Here is a 21,730-nt window from a genome sequence, read left to right on the forward strand (position 1 = left end):
GACCCTGTGAATCTCAATCTCAGACAGGGATGAGCAATCCAGGCTGGCCCAGAGCATAAGCGCCGTGACCATGTGAGGGCCGGAGCGGGCCTGGCTGTGGAGGCTCTGCTTGCTCAGTGGCCTCTAGACGCAGCCAGGCAGGGGATGCAGTGGATAGAGGAAGGCCCCTCGCCCCAGACAGGACCTCAGGGCCTCGGAGCCCTGGCATCTGCACCCTGGACACAAGGAAGGTGCCTATGAGGTGGATGCTCTAGACAGGCTCTCTCCCCTTCCTGCTCCTGTGTTACCCTGGTGTGCCCCCCTCACCTGCAGCAGGCCAGGTTGGGGCATAGGGTTGCGGGCCCCTACCAGCCCAGGGGGTCTGGAGGGCGGCTGGGGAAGCAGGCCCCCTGTCCTTCCCTATCCTTCGGGACATGCTCCCTGAGCAGCTGGGGTCCACTTAGGTGAGCAGAGAGGATGTGGGGCTGAGGGAGCCGAACTCGGGGCGGCAGGGGCGGGGGTGGGAGTGCCGGGATCATCCGCACCGGGAGAGGCGAGGCCGGCGTCTGTTTTTCACCTGGGCCTACCTGGAGGGCTGGGGGGCTGCCTGACTCTTCCCTCCTTTGGTTTGCGCAAGTTTCCTCGCGCGGGTTCGCATCAACACGCCGGGGGAGCCCGGCTTACGTCCCTCCTGGACCCCCGCCCCGTTCTTCCCGTGGGGAGGGGCGCGTCAGGCGGACCCGTCACCCTCCGGCTGCTGGGCTTCGCCGGGAGCCACGCGGGGAGGTCCAGGCAGCCGGGACGCAGGCAGCGTCCTCGCCGAGGCTGCGAGTCCGTGGCCGTCCGGGGGAGGCGCGCAGGCTCTGCCGGACGCAGAAGGAACCCGAGGGAGGCGGGGTGGAGGGCGGTGCGGGGCCGGGGAGGGGCGAGGCGAGTGGCGAGGGGACGGCCTCGGGCAACTCTCAGGGGCGCCCTTCCTCGGGGTTCCGGAGGCTCTGCGACCCCGCGCCCGCTCCAGCCGCCCACTGGGGACAAGGCCCGAGCCAGACGTCTCCGCGAGGCGCGGCCCGGAGCGCGCCCAGCAGGCGCCTCCTGTCGCAGGGACTCGGGCGAGCGGCGCCTGAACAGCCTTGGTGGGAACCAGCGCCCTTAGCTGGTGATCCGAGGTGCGCAGGGTACAGCCGGGCGACCCCCTGATCTCCGCCAGCCTCGCCCCGACGCCGCTCCTCCCACCCGCCAGCCAGGCCCGAGCCTAGGAGTCCGCAACTCCCGGCCCGCGTCCCCAGCTCCCGGCCCCGGCCCCGGCCCCGCCCCGCCCCTGCTCAGGCACCGCCCACTCCGGGCTCTGGGCCCTCCTCTCCCTCGCGGCTCCGCCCCCTGCCCGACTCCGATTGTAGCCCCGCCCCCCAGGCACCGGCCCCGCCTATCTGGGCTTCTGGTCCGGCCCAGGCTCTTGTCCCTCGGGCCCCAGCCTCGCCCCTCCTCGGCTCTGACTCCACCCCTTCGCCGGAGCCTGGGAGGCGGGGCTGAGGACCACAGAGATGGCCGGGCCTCCGAGCGGCCCAGGGCGGCCGGAAGTTGGCGGGGCGGGGCGGGGCGGACGCGGGTGGCCAAGGCCCGTTTCCGGCGGTGTCGCGCGTTTGCGAGCCTCGGGTGGTCCTCAGGGAGGGTGAGTCGGCGCGGCGGGCGCGGACTCGGGTTGTCCTCGGTCCGAGTGATCCCTGGTCGCTTCCTGCACCCTCCCGCCTTCGGCACTGGGGTCCTCGCGTCCCCGGGGCCTCCAGTCGGGAAAGCGCGGGGGCTTTGCGGGGCCCTGAGCGCCTGGCGTGGGAGGTGGTCGAGCCCAGACACCCTCCCCCGCGGCGGCGCCGCGAGGTGGGCTTCGTTTGGCCGAGTCTCGCAGCTCCCCGCAGACCCCGCTCGTGGCAGCCACGGTGTCAGGGGCCTGAGTAAGGCGAGCTCCAGCTGCGGGCTTTTCTCCAGGCCTGGGCCTACTCCCGGGGCCCGGACTCTCCCTCCTGCGAAGTCACCTTCTTCTAGGCCCTTTCTCTGTTTATTGCCCTGGAGGGCCTAGGATAAGTGACAGTGGAGGAAAGAACGGTGCCTTGGGTGGGGTAGGCTGTTTGTCTTCTCTAAATTCTGGCTGCTATTCCGGGCATTCCTACTGTCAGGAGCCAGGTGGGAGGATCCTCCTCCGGGGGTCACTGCTGCTTGGATCAGCCCACCTGTGCCGGTGACCTGGGGCTTCCACCCACAAACCACTTCCTGGGCCAGAAGCTGCCGTATGAAGACTCTTTTTCCCATTCCGACCTCCCGGGGGAATGCCTGGGCAGGTAGAGGGTCTGGAGTCATTGGCTTGATTGAGGTGAACGATTTATGTCAGATTACATCCCTGTGCCTGGTTCCATCCTGGCGACAGGTGAGCTGGAGACTGGAATTTATGTACTCGAGGGCAGGGGTTTCCATGTCCACTCTTGTCTTCCCTGCAGTTTGTCATTTTTGCTCCTGCCTTCTCCAACCTCCAGTCGCTCACTGCCTTCCCTTGCTGCCGGGAATTTACCCACACTGGTTCATCCAACCCCATTTCTTCTTGCTTCAGGCCCTTTCCCATGCTATTCTTACTGCCTGGAGTGCTCTCTCCACCTCCATCACCTTGGCCGAGGTCCCTGGGGAAGTGACCCATTACACTGAACGTTCTAGTCTAAGTGGCTTTCATAGTTCCCTGTACTTCAGCGCTGTCGTGGTTGCAATGTACTTATTTGTGTGGTTATTTAACTCTCTCCACTGCCAGACTGCTTCGCGAAGGCAGGGTCCTCGTGTCCACTACTGTATCTCCATTACTCAGTGCCTGGCACGTGGCATCCACTCCTTACAGCTTTGTGGAGTGAGTCACACATGCCACACACACGTACACTCTAAAGAAGAACAAGAGTTCAGTGGGCCTGCTTCACTCAAGTGCCACGGCTGCTTCAGCCCAGCCCCATGTCCCTGCTAGAGAAATCTGGGGCTGGAGGTAAAGGAGCAGAGAGCACAGTACCTCCTTGATTAGCCTGGAAGTTGGGCTTCTGGCACCCTGACCTCTAATCCTTTCATAATTGCCAACAGGTCTCTCGGCCAGAACACGTGGATGCCCACCCACCACTGAGCCTCATGGTAGGAAGCTTGACTGCCTCCTTGCCCTCGCTTGTCCTGTGAAGGCCCACCTCCTGCTCTGCCCACTGGCCCTGGGCCCAGACCCTACCTTGGCCCTTGCTGGGCTTAGGAAGGCCCCCTTGCCCCCATCCCCAAGGTAGTGAGCAAACCCCTGCCCAAACCAGGGCCTAATTGAGGCTCTTGAGGGGGGAGGGTTGTATGACCACCATGGACTGGGTTCCTTCCTCCTCCCCGAGACTGCCCCTCCCCAGAATATTAGAGGCAGAGGAGTCCTGGTGAGCGTCTTGCCCAGCCCCATGGTGCACGTCCCTGAGACATGTCATGAGGCAGCGCCAGAAGGGGGCTGGCACCCAGGGATTCCTGGGGTGCTGGTGTGTGTCCTTTCAGGAGGTGGTAACATTTGGCGATGTGGCTGTGCACTTCTCTCGGGAGGAGTGGCAGTGTCTGGACCCTGGCCAGAGGGCCCTCTACAGGGAAGTGATGCTGGAGAACCACAGCAGTGTGGCTGGACTAGGTGAGGCTGCACCTCGGGGCCCCTTCCCCTGCATCATCAGTCAGCACCCACCCAGCCAGGCCTCCATCAGAGGCTGGGATATGCAGGCCAAACGCTCAGACCCTCGTGGGCTCCACAGGGGGCTTGGACTCGAGTGGTGTGCCAGGCTGGTTCCTAGCTTTGCCCATGTCATGGGGTTCAGCCCCCAGGGAGTGGGTGGGATTCTGGGAGTTAGTAAAGCCTCTTTTTTTCCTAAGCTGTTAAATTGTGAGAAATAGAATCCAAACTTGAAATAGCTTAGACAAGAAAAGAGAAATTATTGGGTGGAGGAATCCAAGGAAAAGGTTGTGCAACCAGAGCAAGCGGTGGCAGCGACGCCCACATGGCCACTGTGCAGATGCTGTTATCCCCTTGCCCTCTTGTCCTGCCGTTAGTCTAACTCTCTGAACTCCACCACTGCCACAGGCAGCCACTACGGTGCTGTTTATGTCCGTGCCTGTGTTCTCACAAGGTGTGTACTGTCGGATTGCAACTTGGTGAAGGGGGGGTGTGTCTAACTTGGGCCTTGCTGGGCCTCTTGCCTGTGACTAAGCCCTCTGCTGCATCAGACCCCCGAGAGAGTGCCTGGGCTGGAGGATCAGGAGTGGAACTGATGGGGGCATCGTTGGTTGGCGAGGAGCTTCTTGGGGTGTTGGACCAGGCCTGTACCCCTCTGTCCCGGCTAGTCTGGCAAAGTCCAGCTTTCTGTTTTGCCAGTCAGATAAGTGTACAGTGGGAGGCTGTTGTAGTTTGAGTTTGCGTTTCTCTGATTTCTGCTGAGCTTGAGCCTATTTTCACACCCTCATTAGCTTGCCAGGTTCTTCTGTAAAATATCTGCTCAGGGCATTTGCCCATATTCTAGGTCCGCTGTGCCTTATTGCTTTGAAGGTGTTGTTTCTTCATTCTGTCTAAGGTGCCTTACGTTGTAAAACATGGAATTATGTACACATCATTATTTTAAGAAAGTTGGAATGCTACTGATTACACCCATTTTTTAATCACTTAATTTTACTTTATACTTTTTAAAGAGCCCTCTTAGACTCATTTAGGCGTGGTTTACCCCGTCTCACTGAAATAGGAAAAGACACATGTAGTGAAGGTCCGTTTATGCTGGAGTGTAATGGCGCGATCTTGGCTCACTGCAACCTCCGCCTTCTGGGTTCAAGTGATTCTCCTGCCTCAGCCTCCCGATTAGCTGGGATTACAGGCGCGCGCCACCACTCCTGGCTAATTTTGTATTTTTAGTAGAGATGGGGTTTCACCATGTTGGTCAGGCTGGTCTTGAACTCCTGACCTTGTGATCCGCCCACCTCGGCCTCCCAAAGTGCTGGGATTACAGGCGTGAGCCACCATGCCCAGCCGGAGTAAGGGTACTTCTAATGTTTCTTCACAGCTTTTAGTGACCCCACTCTCTGGTTTGGTTATCTGTGTCCGTGCTTTCCACATGATGGCAACCTGTGGGCCTGGCCATCAAGAGGTTCTGCAGCCTTTCGTAAGTGTTGTTGGGGTTTTCTTCATCCAGTGAGGTTGGTGCTTGAGCTTTCTTGCTTGGCATGTAGCAGCCATCCCTTTTAACAGCTCCATCTGCTGTGCCTGTCCTCCTCTCTCAGGCCCTGTGTGTACACAGTTGCTGATTTGCCAGTAACTGGAATTGCAGTCATTCCCCCAGTAACAGTTTGCTTCTCCAGGCTCAAAGGTACAGCTGCTGTTCTTTTTCCGTGGCGTCTGTCTATTTATAACATCCTGCTGCTGTGCCAAGTCACAGGGTAAAGCTTTTGAAGACAGTGTAGAGAGCAGCTGAATTCAGCATGTATTGTATGATGGCGCTGGTGACTTAACTGAGCAGCTGGGCAAGCTCGTGTGCACAGGCAGTGATGGTGTGTCACAGCTGCCACCTGGCGGATGACATCAATTCCTAGATGCGTCCAAGAGATGGGAAAGGGTTTTATAAAAACACTATCTTCGGGCCGGGCACGGTGGCTCCTATCTGTAATCCCAGCACTTTGAGAGGCCGAGGCGGGCGGATCATGAGGTCAGGAGATCGAGACCATCCTGGCCAACATGGTGAAACCCCGTCTCTACTAAAAATACAAAAATTAGCTGGGCATGGTGGCAGGTGCCTGTAATTCCAGCTACTCGGGAGGCTGAGGCACGAGAATCGCTTGAACCTTGGAGGCAGAGCTTGCAGTGAGCCGAGATCACAACACTGCACTGCAGCCTGGGCAACAGAGCGAGACTCCGTCTAAAAAAAAAAAAGACTATCTTAGAATTTATCAAATGTGATAAATACCAGGTTAGTTTTGTGTATGATAAATCACTTTTTCAGCCGGACATGGTGTTGCACGCCTGTAGTCCCAGCTACTGGGGAGGGTGAGGAGGGAGGATTGCCTGAGCCTGGGAGGTCAAGGTTGGAGTGAGCTATGATTGCGCCACTGCAGTCCAGCCTAGGCAACAGAGTGAGACCCTGTCTAAAAAAAAAACTGCTTCTTTCGTGAATTTTATTTTTATTTTATTTTATTTTTATTTTGAGACGGACTTCGATGTCGCCCAGGCGGGTGCAGTGCGATCTCGGTCATGCAGAGCTGGGACTACAGGCGCCCGCCACCACGCCCGGCTAATTTTTTGTGTGTGTTTTTAGAAGAGACGGGGTTTCACTGTGTTAGCCAGGATGGACTCGATCTCCTGACCTCGTGATCCGCCTGCCTCTGCTTCCCAAAGTGCTGGGATTACAGGCATGAGCCACCACGCCCAGCCTGTTAGGTCAGATTTTAACGTAATTACTGTGTTTTTGCCTTATGGATTGTCTCTTTGAAGTTTTATTTAAAAGTTCTGTCCAGGCACGGTGGCTCACGCCTGTAATCCCAGCACTTTGGGAGGCCATGGCGGGCGGATTGCCTCAACTCAGGAGTTCGAGACCAGCCTGGGCAACACAGTGAAACCCTGTCTCTACTAAAATGCAAAAAAAAAAAAAAAAAAAAAATTAGTTGGGCATGGCAGTGTGCGCCTGTAATCCCAGCTACTTGGGAGGCTGAGGCAGGAGAATCACTTGAACCTGGGAGGCAGAGGTTGCAGTGAGCCGGGATCGTGCCACTGCACTCCAGCCTGGGTGACAGAGCGAGACTCCGTCTCCAAAAAAAAAAAAAAAAGTTCTTCCTTGGCTGGGCATGGTAGCTCACGCCTGTAATCCCAGCACTTTGGGAGGCCGAGGTGGGCAGATCACCTGAGGTCAGAATTCGAGACCAGCCTGACCAACATGGTGACACCCCGTCTCTACTAAAAATACAGAAATTAGCCAGGCATGGTGGCGGGCGGTTGTAATCTTGGCTACTTAGGAGGCTGAGGCAGGAGAATTCCTTGAACCCAGGAGGCAGAGGTTGCACTGAGCCAAGATCACACCAGTGCACTCTAGCCTGGGTGACAGAGTGAGACTCCATCTCAGAAAAAAGTTCTTTCCTCCTCCAAGGTCACTGAGATGGGCTTCATTTTCTCCTGTGGATTTTATAGTTTATATTTCTCATCTGTATCCCCGCTCCACATTTGTATTTGGGTTATGTAAAAATCCGTTTTATTTTGTCCACACATAACTGTTTTCCCCAACATCACCTATTAAACAGTCTCCTTGGCCAGGCTTGGTGGGTCATGCCTGTAATCTCAGCACTTTGAAGTAGGCCGAGGTGGGTGGATCACCTGAGGTCAGGAGTTCGAGACCAGCCAGGCCAACATGGTGAAACCTTGTCTCTACCAAAAATACAAAAATTAGCTGGGTGTGGTGGCACATGCCTGTAATCCTAGCTACTCAGAAGGCTAAGACAGGAGAATCGCTTGAACCTGGGAGGTTGAGGTTGCAGTGAGCTGAGATCGTGCCACTGCACTTCGGTCTGGGCAATAGAGCGAGACTCCGTCTCAAAAAAAAAAAAAAACCTATCTCCTTTTCCGGTGGACATGTGGAGCCACCATTTTCATCTATGAAATGGGGTGTTTCTGAACCCTGTTCTCTTCCCTGAATCTCTCTCGTGGGCCAGCTTCCTGCTTTTGGTTTGTTTGGGTTTTTTTTGTTTGTTTGTTCATTTGTGTTTTTGGCTTTTTTTGAGATGAAGTTTCACCCTGTCGCCTGGGCTGGAGTGCTGTGGTGCGATCTTGGCTCACTGCAACCTCTGCCTCCCAGGTTCAAGCAATTCTCGTGCCTCAGCCTCCTGAGTAGCTGGGATTACAGGCATGTGCCACCACGCCCGGCCAATTTTTTGTATTTTTACTAGAGACGGGGTTTGGCCATGTTGGCCAGGCTGGTCTGGAACTCCTGACCTCAGGTGATCCACCCACCTTGGCCTCCAAAGTGCTGGTATTACAGGTGTGAGCCACTGTGCCCGGCCAGTTTGGCTTTGTTTTTTATTTTGGGGTGGTTTTTGTTTTTTGTTTTAATTTTGTAGTGTTTCTTAATACTACAAAAATACTAAAAGAATTAAACTCACCGGCTTAATTCTTTTTTTTCTGGGTCAGAGTTTCGCTCTTGTTGCCCAGGCTCGAGTGCAATGGCGTGATCTCGGTTCACTGCAACCTCCGGCTGTTGGGTTCAAGTGATTCGCTGCCTCAGCCTCCTGAGTAGCTGGGATTACAGACATGTGCCACTACGCCTGGCTAATTTTTATATTTTAAGTAGAGATGAGGTTTCACCATGTTGGCCAGGCTGGTCTCGAACCCCTAACCTCAGGTGATCCGCCCACCTCGACCTCCCAAAGTGTTGGGGTTACAGGTGTGAGCCACCGCGCCCAGCTGCGTACAAATTTTAGAATAAGTTGAGTTCCTAAAAAATGGCACTGGAATTTTTATTTGGAGTGCTTTGAAACTGTTTTCCGTCAATGTAAAAGTTTTGATTTTTTTGCTTTGTGAATGTATTTTTAGCTGATTATTGCTGTAGTACAAAAATGTTGTTGGTTCTGGAGGGTGATCTTACATCTGGCAACTTTGTGGAACTCCCTGGGTAAATCAGTGTTGCTCGGTGATTCTGCTGTTTACCAGCAGGAGGATTCCTGCAAATGAGAGTTTGGTATTTTCCCTCCCAGCCCTCACTCCTCCCATCTCTGCCTTTGCAGTGGCCAGCGCAGTGTTAAACAGGACCCTGTGGACACGTTGTGTTCCTGATTTTAAAGGGAATGCATCTACATAACCACAGAATTTGGCTAAGGAGTTTTGTTGTTTTTAATCATAAAGAAATATTGAATTTCAAGTTCTTTTTCTGCATCATTTGAGACACATGACTTATTTTCTTTATTAATTCGGAAATTACATTGTTATATTTTCTTGTATTCCTGGAATAAACCTTAAATCATGATATTTATATATAAATTTTGATACGCCTTTGGATTCAGCTAGCCATTATTGTATTTTGGATTTTTGTGTTTCTGTTCATAAGTGAAATGGATATATATATATATATATATGTATGTATTTATATTTCCTTTTTTTTTTTTTTTTTTGAGACAGTCTCGCTCTGTCGCCCAGGCTGGAGTGCAGTGGCGCAATCTCGGTTCACGGCAAGCTCCGCCTCCCAGGTTCACGCCATTCTTCTGCCTCAGCCTCCCCAGTAGCTGGGACTACAGGCGCCCGCCACCACGCCCAGCTAATTTTTTTATATTTTTAGTAGAGATGGGGTTTCACTATGTTAGCCAGGATGGTCTTGATCTCCTGACTTCATGATCTGCCCGCCTCGGGCTCCCAAAATGCTGGGATTACAGGCGTGAGCCACCATGACCAGCCTATATATTTCTTTTTGTGTATTGTCCTTATATAATTTTGACATGTTTGATAAATGGCATTTGGCATACAAGTAGAACGAATCTGTAAAACCATCTGGAGCTTGGGCTTTTGGGGAAGGAGAGTCTTGGATTAGCATTTATGCATTTATATTTCCTTTTTTTTTTTTTTTTTAAGAGTTGGGGTCTTGCTCAGCCTAGAGTACAGTGGTGCGATCATAGCTCACTGCAGCCTTGAACTCCTGGGCTCAAGAGATCCTTCCATTTGAGTTTCCCTAGTAGCTGGGACTGTAGGTGTGCACCACCATGCCCAGCTGTTTTTTTCTTTCTTTGTAGAGTTGGGGTCTGTCATGTTACCCAGGCTAGTCTTAAACTTCTGGCCTCAAGCAATCCTGCCTCAGCCTTCCAAAATGCTGGGATTATAGGCCATGAGCCACCTTGCCTGGCATTTCCTTTTGTTTTTAATCTATTTGTAATTGTGTCTCTTATTCTCTGTTTTTTGGCAGTATCTTCTCACTATGTTGACCTTGATTGGTTTTGTCATGAGACTGTCATATTCATGTTTTCAAATAACTGGCTTTTGGTTTTGCCTTTTTTGGGGGGTTGGGTTGGAGGATGTTTTTATATGTCTTTGTTCTCTAGCTCTCTGAATCCTGCCCCAGATTTATTATTTTCTTCCTTTTTATTTATGTGAGTTTGATGTGTTGGTGTTTGTTTTGCTTTTTTAATTTTTTGAGACAAAGTTTCACTCTGTTGCCCAGGCTGGAGTGCAGTGGCTTACTGCAGCCTGGACCCACCGTGTTGGCCAGGCTGGTCTCGAACTCCTGACCTTCAGGTGATCCACCCGCCTTGGCCTCCCAAAGTGCTGGAATTACAGGTGTGAGCCACCACGCCTGGCCATTCTCAACTTCTTGAACTTACTATTTATCTCATTTGTGTTTTAAAATGATCATTTCTAGTAAACGTATTAAAAGTATAAAATTTTTCTGGGTATAGTGGCATATGCCTATAATCTCAGCTACTTAGGAGGCTGAGGCAGGAGGATTGTTTGAGCCCAGGAGTTTTGAGGCCAGCCTGGGCAACATAGCAAGACCACATGTCTGCAAAGAATTTAAAAATTAGCTGGGTGTGGTGTCACGCACCTGTAGTCCTAGCTACTCAGTAGGTTGAGGCGGGAGGATTGGTCTAGGCTATAGTGAGCTATGATGGTGCCACTGCACTCCAGCCTGAGTGACAGAACAAGACCATATCTCTGAATAAATAACATTTTATCTTTACATACTGCTTGGGCTGCATCCTATAAATTCTGACTCATAATAAATATGGTTGCCACTTAGTCATTTGTTATTTAGTTTCCAAGTAGCTAATGGCATCTAAGCACCATTTTGTGGTCAGTTTCACACTGAGTTGCATTTGCCTGGGCGCGTGTCCTGTGGTATGTTCTTTGGCATGTCTGTGACTCAGTTTGTGGCTTGACCCAAGGCTGTTTCTTTGTTCCACATGTGCTTGGAGAGAATATGCGTTTTCTGTTGAGTGTGGAGTCCTGCCTGCATCTGGGGGTTTGAGCTTATTGGCTATAGGCCTTTGGAATCTCTGCCTGCCTCTTTCCTTCCAGCTGGGGGAACCCTGAAGGAAGCTTCCAACCAGAGGCCTTGGCTGGCCCATGGATCAACTGCTCATCTCTGTACCGACCGGCACAAAGAGGGTATGGGGGCAGGTGGCCCCAAGAAGGCAGGGTGCCAGGTGGGCCCCCACAGGTCTCTGCCACCCAGTCTGCAGCAAGGGAGGCAGGCCCTGAGGCATCCTTTGTGCAGGGACTTGAGGCTGGAAGGACACTGGCTGAGGACTGGACCTTGGAGCTTTCTGATGCAAAATGTGCTTCGTTTGTGTCTATTTGTCGTTGTTTGTTATCTTATTTTGTAACCACCCCTGCCTCTTGGAGCATCTCTGCTCTCTGAACTGAGGGACAGGCCCGGCTCTGCTAAGTGAAGCTTGGGCTTCTTCTCTCTCCCCTGAGTTCCAGGGATAGAGGCGGACTGTCCTTTGCAGACTGTTTGGTGACAGGGTCGCCTGGAGATTGTGGGAGTCAGGTATCCCTTGCTGTCCAGCCACAGGAGCTGGACAGATCTGGACAGAAAGGGCTGCTGTGTCCCCAGATTCTCCCCACCCTCCACCCCCTCTCCCTGCAGGAACTTGGCCTGTGCCTTGTAGCCCCCCTGCCCCTTTCCATTTGGAAACTGCGGAAGGCTTAGCCCTGTGCTGCACGCTCCCCGTCATGCTGACACTGTCGTCTTCTCTGCCGCACACACAGCAGGATTCCTGGTTTTCAAGCCTGAGCTGATCTCCCGGCTGGAGCAGGGAGAGGAGCCGTGGGTCCTCGACCTGCAGGGAGCAGAGGGGACAGAGGCACCAAGGACCTCCAAGACAGGTGAGGCTTAGACCCCGTCGCAGAGAAGCCCTGGGGTGAGGAGAAGCTGCAGGAGGGGCCTCACAACTGTGGGTAGCTGTGGGTGAGTCGCGGGGGCTACGCTGGGATGCCTGGGAATGCCACTGGGGAAGCAGCATCCAGCACGTAGAAGGGAGCATAGACCCGTTGTGGGGCTGCCTTGGGAGAGGCCAAACTGCAGAAGAGCCGAGACAAAAACCCATGCATTTCCACAAAAACGGAGCTTGTTTCTGAATCATGTCACATTTTGTTCTATTTTTAATTTTACTCATACTTTTATTAAGCAAAGATACAAAGCTATGGATCCAAGGAAGGGTTAGGTCTGGCATTCAGTAACCTCTCCTCAGGGAGCCTCTCTCAGGCTCCAGGAGTGCATTACTTCCCTGTGGCTGCCGTAACAATGAACCACAGACTAGGAAGCTTGAAACAACAGAAATTTATTGACTCACAGCTGTGGAGGCCGGAAATCTGAAATCGGGGGGTCAGCAGGGCTGTGCTCCCTGTGAAGGCTTTAGGAAAGGACCCTGTCCTGCCTCTCCGGGCAGCTGGTGGTTTTCTGGCAGTCCTTGGGTTCCGTGGTTTGTGGATGCATCCCTCACTCTGATCTCTGACTCCTTCACACGGCTGCCTTCTCCCTGCGTGTCTGTGTTCATGTGGCCGTCTCCTTAGAAGGACACCAGTCATGTTGGGTTAGGGATCACCCCAGTGACCTCATGGTAACTAATTAATCTGCAACGACTGTGTTTCCAAACAAGGTCACATTCTGAGGTGCTTCAAGTTAGGACTTCAGCCTATCTTGGGGTCCTCAGCCCTAACCAGGGCACCTGCTGCCTCCAGCATCCGCTCCTGCTGGGCAGGTGCCTGGCTTGGTGCTCTGCTTCTCTGCTTCGCTGGTGTGCTGCCCAGCGTGACAAGGGAGATGGGTCTGCGTGCATCTCAGCTGCAGAAAGGAAGCGCCTCACCTCCCCTTCAGTTGCTGCTGGGTCATCACAGTCACTTCTGCAGCAGGGCAGGACCAGGTCCTACAGAGGCCACCGGCTTGTAGGGGCCTCGGGAAGCAAGTTGGACAGTCCAAAGGTGTGAAAAGTAGGGTCTGTGGGGCCGGGCGTGGTGGCTCACGCCTGTCATCCTAGCACTTTGGGAGGCCGAGGTGGGCGGATCATGAGGTCAGGAGATTGAGACCATCCTGGCTAACATGGTGAAACCCTATCTCTACTAAACATACAAAAAAATTAGCCAGGTGTGGTAGTGCACGCCTGTAGTCCCAGCTGCTCGGGAGGCTGAGGCAGGAGAATGGCGTGAACCTGGGAGGCAGAGCTTGCAGTGAGCCGAGATTGCGCTGCTGCACTCCAGCCTGGGTGACAGAGCGAGATGACGTCTCAAAAAAAAAAAAAGGAAGGTAGGGGCTGTGATCTTCCTTCCATTCATATGACCTTAGGCAGCTTCAAAGGACAAGGAGGGTTTCTGGGCCTCTTCACACCCTGTGGGCCTTGCAGCCGCCCAGGAAGGCTGCATGTGATGTGGGAAGAGTGGTCGGGAACCTTGGCCTCACTGGCTCTGCTGGCTCCTCCCATGTGATCCTTTCTGCTCAGCCTCCCTGAGAAGGAGGTTCAGCTATAAGGTGGCCCAGTTAAAACCCAGCTGCCCAGTAAAATGTCTCCAACATGGACTGGAGAGTTTAAAGAGGCTGCCATGGCAGAAAAGCCAGCTACAGTTGGCAGAAATAGTTCAGTGGGTTTATATGTAGCAGGTGGTCCTTACTGTGATAAAGCAACAACAAAAAATAGAATCCCACAGTAGGTGAGAGCTGCTATTGATGGACCCAGCACTTGCTCGAAGACCCGAGACTCCGGGGCAGAGATGTAGCCTCTTAGATAAAATAAGCAGCAGCACAAAACCCGAATACATTAAGCAAGGCAGCAATGCCCAGATGTGTTACTTGTCCCTAGCTGGTACAGTCAGCATCAGATACTGGAGGATATTGGCCCAGGGCAGTGGAGGAGGGGCCAGGTCCCAGCTGTGCACCCCCACGCTTTTGACCACCACTGTGCCCCCTGGTGGGTGGTTCCTGGCATCCCCCAACAAAGCCTTGCTGTCAGCCTGGCTCTGCTCTCTCTGCCACTGCTCTTTATTTTTTTTTGAGATGGAGTCTCTGTTGCCCAGGCTGGAGTGCAGTGGCATGATCTTGGCTCACTGCAACCTCTGCCTCCCAGGGTCAAGTGATTCTTATGCCTCAGCCTCCCAAGTAGCTGGGATTACAGGCGTGAGCCACCGCACCTGGCCACCCTGCTCTCTTATCTTCACAGCAGGGGAAGGCTTGGGAGGAGTGTCAAGCAAGCCCTGTTGAAAGAGCAGGCATGCTGAGGTGGTGAGGTTGTGTAGGGAAAGCAGCATATGAGGACCAGGCCTGGAGGTGCCTCCTGTCCTCACAGCCCTTGAGCACCCCTGCTGCACAGTGAAGTTGAAAGGGCTTCCTGCTCTGATTCTCCAGGACTGACAGGAAGATCTTTGGAGATCCCTGGAAGCTGGAGACTCACCACCAATGGTTAGGAGTGGGCAGGAACCGAAGCTTGAAGCCCTGTAACTGGGCTGTGCATTCATGTGGGGTAGACGGGCTGGTTATAGCTGTGGCCACGTGGTTGTGGTTGTGAACATGATTGTGTCGTGGTGGGGACTGTGGTTGTCATGACCACAGCTGTGTGTTGTGGTTGCGTCCTGTCACGGTTGTGATCACAGACATCAAGGAGATGTCTGACCTCAACAGAGGTGCCCTCTAGGGTTACAGAGTAGGACAGAAGCCAGTGCTTACTTGGAGAGTCCAGAAGGAACGCAGATGTCTGGAAGGCCTCCTGGGGGCCTCCAGAAACTTGCAGCACCAGGGAAGAAATCAGTGTGGTCTTGGGGGGTGGCCATGCACAGCCCAGGGAGAAGCAGGGGAGGTGGCCAGGTGCAAGTTGGCAGCAGCAGCCAGGAGGCAGCTGAGGGGGCTGGGTCCTGCTCAGAAGCCCACCCCAGGGAGTAGCCATGAACGGCATAGGTGCCCAGTGCTCTTCTGAGCTCACCAAGTAAGTCCCTTGGCAGCTCTTCCAGCCCTGTTTTCCTCATCACAATCCATGTCCTCCATTCAGAACTCAGACCCTGTACTGTTTCCTCACCAGCCTGGATGCTGGAGCCCCAACCTAATCTGTGGTAGCTTCCCACCCTTCCGGTCTTGCTTTGTCTTCTTTGCCTCTGCATGGACTGTGCCCTACACCAGTGCCCTGTAGGATGGATCTCTCTGCTCACAGATGCCAGCCCCGCCGTAGGCTGTGTTGCTCTCAGCACTCTGCCTAGTGCATAATGAACATTCATTGCTATTGAATGAGTGAACAAGGTAAAAAGTATGAAACCAGGTTTGAGAACCGTCCAAGGCTCCGCCTTCTCTTGCACGTTTCCACCTGGGCCTTGCAGTGCCCAGTGCAGCCATCCCGGGAGCCTCGAGCCCTGGCCCCACATTTGTAGTCTTATCATTTCTCTGAGCACAGGGCCTAAGGAACGTCTTTGTTTGCTCCTGTTTATTTCAGATTCTACGATTAGGACTGAAAATGAGCAGGTCTGTGAGGACATGGACATCCTAAAATCAGAATCCTACGGGACAGTGGTCAGAATCTCCCCACAGGACTTCCCTCAGAATCCTGGCTTTGGAGACGTTTCCGATTCTGAGGTCTGGTTAGACAGTCACCTGGGAAGCCCCGGGCCGAAAGTGGCAGGCTCTACCTTCCAGAATGACTGTTTGAGTGAGGAGACTGTGGTTCCCAAGACCTTCAAGGATTTAGCCCAGGGATGTAAGGAGCTGGGAAGCAGTGGCCTGGATTGTCAGCCTCTTGAAAGTCAGAAAGAGAGTGCAGAAGGGACGTCCCGGAGATGTGAGGGGTGTGGCAAAGGCGTCAGAGCCACTTCAGACATCGCTCTGCATTGGGAAATTAATACACAGAAAATCAGCAGATGTCAAGAATGCCAAAAAAAGTTATCTGACTGCTTGCAGGGGAAACATCCAAGTAACTGCCATGGAGAGAAGCCGTATGAATGTGCAGAGTGTGGGAAAGTCTTCAGGCTCTGCTCGCAGCTTAATCAGCATCAGAGAATCCACACGGGAGAGAAACCCTTTAAATGCACTGAGTGTGGAAAAGCCTTCCGCCTGAGCTCGAAACTTATTCAGCATCAAAGAATCCACACTGGGGAGAAGCCCTACAGATGTGAGGAATGTGGAAAAGCTTTTGGTCAGAGCTCAAGCCTCATCCACCATCAGAGAATCCACACAGGAGAGAGGCCCTATGGTTGTCGTGAGTGTGGGAAAGCCTTCAGCCAGCAGTCGCAGCTGGTTAGACACCAGAGAACTCACACTGGGGAGAGGCCCTACCCTTGCAAGGAGTGTGGGAAGGCCTTCAGCCAGAGCTCCACCCTGGCCCAGCATCAAAGGATGCATACTGGGGAGAAAGCTCAAATTCTAAAAGCCTCAGACAGTCCAAGCCTTGTTGCACATCAGAGAATTCACGCTGTAGAGAAACCATTTAAGTGTGATGAGTGTGGGAAAGCTTTTAGGTGGATCTCGCGCCTGAGTCAGCATCAGCTGATTCACACTGGAGAGAAGCCTTATAAATGTAACAAGTGTACAAAAGCCTTTGGCTGTAGTTCACGGCTTATTCGCCATCAGAGAACTCACACTGGAGAAAAACCATTTAAATGTGATGAGTGTGGCAAAGGCTTTGTTCAGGGCTCACACCTTATTCAACATCAGCGAATCCACACTGGAGAGAAACCCTATGTGTGTAATGACTGTGGAAAAGCCTTCAGTCAGAGTTCCAGCCTTATTTACCATCAGAGAATCCATAAAGGAGAGAAGCCCTACGAATGCCTCCAATGCGGAAAAGCCTTCAGCATGAGCACGCAGCTTACAATACATCAAAGGGTTCACACCGGAGAGAGGCCCTATAAATGTAATGAGTGTGGGAAAGCCTTCAGTCAAAACTCAACCCTTTTCCAACACCAGATAATTCATGCAGGAGTGAAGCCCTATGAGTGCAGTGAGTGTGGCAAAGCCTTCAGCCGGAGCTCGTATCTTATTGAACACCAGAGAATACACACTAGGGCCCAGTGGTTTTACGAATATGGGAATGCCCTGGAAGGGTCCACCTTTGTGAGCCGTAAAAAGGTTAATACTATAAAGAAACTGCATCAGTGTGAAGACTGTGAGAAAATATTTAGGTGGCGTTCACACCTAATTATACACCAGAGAATTCACACCGGGGAGAAGCCTTATAAATGCAATGACTGTGGCAAGGCTTTTAATCGGAGCTCAAGGCTTACCCAGCATCAAAAAATTCACACGGGATAAACCACTTACATATAAATGTGTATATATGTGAATAAACCTACAGCCTTAACTTACTTATTTTATATGGGATCATTTATACTGAAAAACGTAGAATGTTGGTAAAGGTTCAGAATTGCTCTCAAGAATATCCAACTTCAGGCTGGGCGCGGTGGCTCACGCTTGTAATCCCAGCACTTTGGGAGGCCGAGGCGGGCGGATCACAAGGTCAGGAGATCGAGACCACGGTGAAACCCCGTCTCTACTAAAAATACAAAAAATTAGCTGGGTGTGGTGGCAGGCGCCTGTAGTCCCAGCTACTCAAGAGAGGCTGAGGCAGGAGAATGGTGTGAACCTGGGAGGCGGAGCTTGCAGTGAGCCGAGATTGCGCCACTGCACACTCCAGCCTGGGCAACAGAGCGAGACTCCATCTCAAAAAAAAAAAAAAAAAAAAAAGAATATCCAACTTCAGGCTGGGTGTGGTGGCTCACGCCTGTAATCCCAGCACTTTGGGAGGCCGAGGCGGGATCACGAGGTCAGGAGGTCGAGACCATCCTGGGTAACAGGTGACAACCCCGTCTCTACTAAAAATACAAAAATTTAGCTGGGCGTGGTGGCAGGTGCCTGTGGTCCCAGCTATTTGGGAGGCTGAGGCAGGAGAATGGCATCAGCCCAGGAGGCGGAGCCTGCAGCAAGCTGAGATCGCGCCACTGCACTCCAGCCTGGGCGACAGAGTGAGACTCCATCTCAAAAAAAAAAAAAAAGAATATCCAACTTCATACAAAGTGTATGTTTATTTCCTGAAATGTTTGACCTTAACCTGTTCAATAAAGCCTGTGTCCCTCAAAATCAGGGTGCAGTCTGCAGTTTTGAGTTCACAGGTCCCTGTGAATGAGGAAGCAGCACAAGGAAGGCTCTACGAGCGCTGCTAGACTGAGTAGGTTAAAATAATTTACCTAAACTGTTTTCCCTTAAGGATCAATGGCTCACACTGGCTTCAACAATAAGGAAATGCATTAGCTCATGTGGGAGGAGGTCCAGGAGTGCCTAGAATTCCAACTTCACATTAGGTCCTTATCTTAGAACTTAACCCAGCCACCCAGGACCAGAGAGGCAGGCTGGGCTAGCAGGTACACGCCATCATTACTGGTGTGGTTGGCATTCATGGAGCACATACCAGTGCCAGGCACAGAAGCAAGGTGTCACAGCAAGGGTTCTGAGGTCACACTTGTGTCCCAGGGGCTTGCTGTGTGACCCAGGACATCATTGCCCTCCCTGAAACTCAGAGCCTTATTTGTGTATCTGAAAACATGCACTGTGAGAGGGTACTGAGCAGAAACAATGTAGAGGAACACGCCTTACTGTGCCTGTCAGAGAACGAGCACGCAAACGAATGCAAGTACCCCCACCCCTGTCCATGCCAGCACCTCCAGCATAACCGCGTGTGCACAGGCCCTCAGGCTGATGACTGTCTTGTAATGGCCTAGTTGCCCCACTTTTTTTTGGTGGGCGGGAATGCGGTGAGGAGGAAATAGACAGTGGAGAAAAAGACGAAAGGGGGCTGGGCGCCGTGGCTCATGCCTGTAATCCCAGCACTTTGGGAGGCCGAGGTGGGCAGATCATGAGGTCAGGAGATCGAGACCACCCTGGCTAAGACGGTGAAACGCCGTCTCTACTAAACATACAAAAAAAATTAGCTGGGCGTGGTGGTGGGCACCTGTAGTCCCAGCTACTCGGGAGGCTGAGGCAGGAAAATGGTGTGAACCCGGGAGGCAGAGCTTGCAGTGAGCCAAGATCACACCACTGCACTCCAGCCTGGGCGACAGAGTGTGACTCTATCAGAAAAAACAAAAAAAAGGAAAGACGAAAATGGGATGGAAAGAAGGTGGTTGGGAAACAAATATGGGGAGAAGAACCTGAGAAGAAGAGGTGATGAGAGAGAGTGGGGAAAGAAGATAGTGGGAAGAAAAGATGGTTGAGCGAAGAACTTGGGGTGAGGGAGTGGGTTAGGAAGAAGGTGGGGAGGGAGTGGGGAAAGAGGACTCTGGGGAGAACTTAGGGAGAGGAGGTGGGGAAAAACGATGGCAGAGAAAAGAACTTGAGCTGCAGTGGGGGTAGACCAGCAGACCATAGGGTGAAAGGACAGATGGGAAGAGAAACAGGGACAGGGTCAGGGAGGAGAACCCCAGTTGCCTTACTTTACAGGGGAGGCCACACAGGTCTGGATGTAATTTATGTTGCGGAACAGCTTTCCTTAAAACTCAGCCTGAAAGACTGCCAAGAACTGAGGGTCTGAGATTTTATTCTTTGTAGAAGCTCACGAGGAATCCGGTAGCCGTTCCACCTAGGGGACGGCAGGCAGATTACTCACCGCGGTTGTCAGGGCCCTATCAGTTCCTTTTGCCCACCATTCCCATGACGCAGAGGCCCAGCAGGTGCAGGCACAGCTGAGAAACTCGGAGGTGAGGAGTTAGCCTGCTCTGTTGGGAGCTGGGGGGCCATTACCTCACCCCTCAGGTTTTCTGCTGCCGACACGACCTTGAGAAGTGGCCCAGGTGGAGCACGGTGGGGTTCTTGGCACATGCAGGAACATGGAGGGAGGCGTGGCTGATGGCAGGTGGCTTGCTCAAGGCCTGATGCTTTTTTGCTGAAATTGAATTTTCACGTGAATCTCCTGCTCAACCCTAATCTAACAGGCTGGGACCTTGTCCATTTGACTTTCTCACACAGCATCTAATTAAGGCTGATATTCACAGGCATGAGGCCAACTGTAAGACAGACCTCAACCCTGTCTCCACAGTCCTGGTCATTCAGGGGGAACCTGGAACTCCTGACTGGTGACCTCCCACCTGCCCCTTCAGGGGCTCCTCCCGGTGTACAAGGGTGATGGTGCCCTCCACAGCCATGGAATCAGTGCGTCCACTGTAACTGCCTCTTCTCCAGCCACGCCCTACTCACACCGGAACTTCTGTGCATGTGGAGTATGTGTGCAGTGTCCCTGCCTTGGGCCGCGTGGCTGCTGAGGAGGGTCTTGGCAGGTAATGTGCTTAGCCAGGTGGTCACCTTCAGGTCTAGCACAGGGGTTGCTGTTGCTTTTTCTCTACTTCAGGCTTTCTGGGCCACCCAACCATGGGGACAAGAGCCAAGGCACCCACATGCACCACCTGCCACTCCTGTTCCTGGCCTTCCAAAACACTGCTCACAAAGACTGACCCTGCCTCCTCCTGGGCTCTTGTCATCACCTCTTGGCCACTTCCTGGTTCATGATCAGGACAGGAGGGGAACGTCAGCCATACGGATGGTCTGAAAATTCCAGATTCTGTGCTAACCATAATGCTGTATTCTTTCCACTAATGGCAACCAGCCAAAAAGGGGCTGGGGTGCAAGCTTCATTCTGCTTCAGCACCTGGATTCTCTCTGGATTGACATGGTCCTAAGTCAGGGGCTGGCAAACTAGGCAAACCATTCGTAGCTTTTTACATTTCTGAATGGTTGGGGAGAAAATAAGAGACTTGTGACATTTGAAAACTATGTTAAAATCAAATTTGACTGTGCACAGTGTCCCTGGGCTTGGTGATGCCCATGCGTCTTCATGGAGCCTCTGGCGGCTTTCCTGCTGCAGCAGTGTTTACCACACCAACCAAATCACCTTGAACTTGGAAAATAACTTCATGCCCTCCAGCCACTGAAGGATTATTTTTCCTCTCAGCCCTTAGTGGTTTCTTTACCTAAATGTCCGGTACAACAGAGTAAGGCAGCTGGGTCAGTTCAATAGAAGTAAATCTAAAGTCCAACAATCCAGGTTAGACATTAGCCACGGAGGGAGAGGAGGAGGAGTCCTCTTTTTTTTTTTTTTTTTTTTTTTGACAGTCTCGCTCTGTCCCTCAGGCTGGAGTGCAGTGGCGTGATCTCAGCTCACTGCAAGCTCCGCCTCCTGGGTTCACGCCATTCTGCCTCAGCCTCCCGAGTAGCTGGGACTACAAGCGCCTGCTACCACCCCTGGCTAATTTTTTTGTATTTTTAGTAGATATGGGGTTTCACCGTGTTAGCCAGGATGGTCTCGATCTCCTGACCTCGTGATCCGCCCGCCTCGGCCTCCCAAAGTGCTGGGATTACAGGCGTGAGCCACCGTGCCCGGCTGAGTAGGAGTCCTAGCTGCACGATGTGGAAACACATCATGTCCATGGGGCAGCTTGCTGAGAGCCAAGGGTGTGAGCACATGACTTAAATTCAAGCTACTGCACAGCTTTGAGATCTGAGTATCACATGGAAGCATCCAGGTGGCCCCTGGCACACAGGCTGGTGGTTCTTTTGTGGAGAGGGACAGGAAGAGGGGCTGCTCATGGGGTAGTGCAGGTGCTAGAATATCCTGTTACCTGTTCACATCACACTGCACTGCAATTCGGGCTTTGGTAAGCTCATCTAAAGAGTTTCCAGGCCAGGCACGGTGGCTCATGCCTCTAATTCCAGCACTTTGAGAGGCCAAGGAAGGATCATGTGAGCCCAGGAGTTGGAAGACC

At 52.7% G+C, this 21,730-nt stretch overlaps 1 protein-coding gene across 7 annotated transcripts; it reads left to right on the plus strand.

Annotated features, from left to right (window-relative positions):
• Positions 1-1,581: 1,581 nt before the first annotated feature.
• LOC116813721 (zinc finger protein 7) lies at positions 1,582-17,660 on the plus strand. Of its 7 annotated transcripts, none has more exons than XM_032760847.2 (7): positions 1,582-1,648; positions 3,085-3,132; positions 3,520-3,646; positions 5,058-5,156; positions 11,030-11,119; positions 11,726-11,842; positions 15,424-17,660. In XM_032760847.2, the coding sequence occupies exons 2-7, from the start codon at positions 3,130-3,132 to the stop codon at positions 17,232-17,234; spliced, it is 2,247 nt and encodes a 748-aa protein (XP_032616738.1). In that variant the 5' UTR covers positions 1,582-1,648; positions 3,085-3,129; the 3' UTR covers positions 17,235-17,660. The 7 variants fall into 7 exon arrangements, with proteins under 7 accessions (XP_032616738.1, XP_032616745.1, XP_032616746.1 ...); XM_032760845.2 differs by lacking the exon at positions 1,582-1,648 and adding an exon at positions 1,961-2,398; XM_032760854.2 differs by lacking the exons at positions 5,058-5,156; positions 11,030-11,119 and having other exon boundaries at positions 3,487-3,646.
• The last annotated feature ends 4,070 nt before the right edge of the window (positions 17,661-21,730 follow it).

The sequence above is a fragment of the Hylobates moloch genome, unplaced genomic scaffold (assembly GCF_009828535.3).
Source record: "Hylobates moloch isolate HMO894 unplaced genomic scaffold, HMol_V3 SCAFFOLD_9, whole genome shotgun sequence".
In the NCBI taxonomy this organism is placed as follows: Eukaryota; Metazoa; Chordata; class Mammalia; order Primates; family Hylobatidae; genus Hylobates; species Hylobates moloch.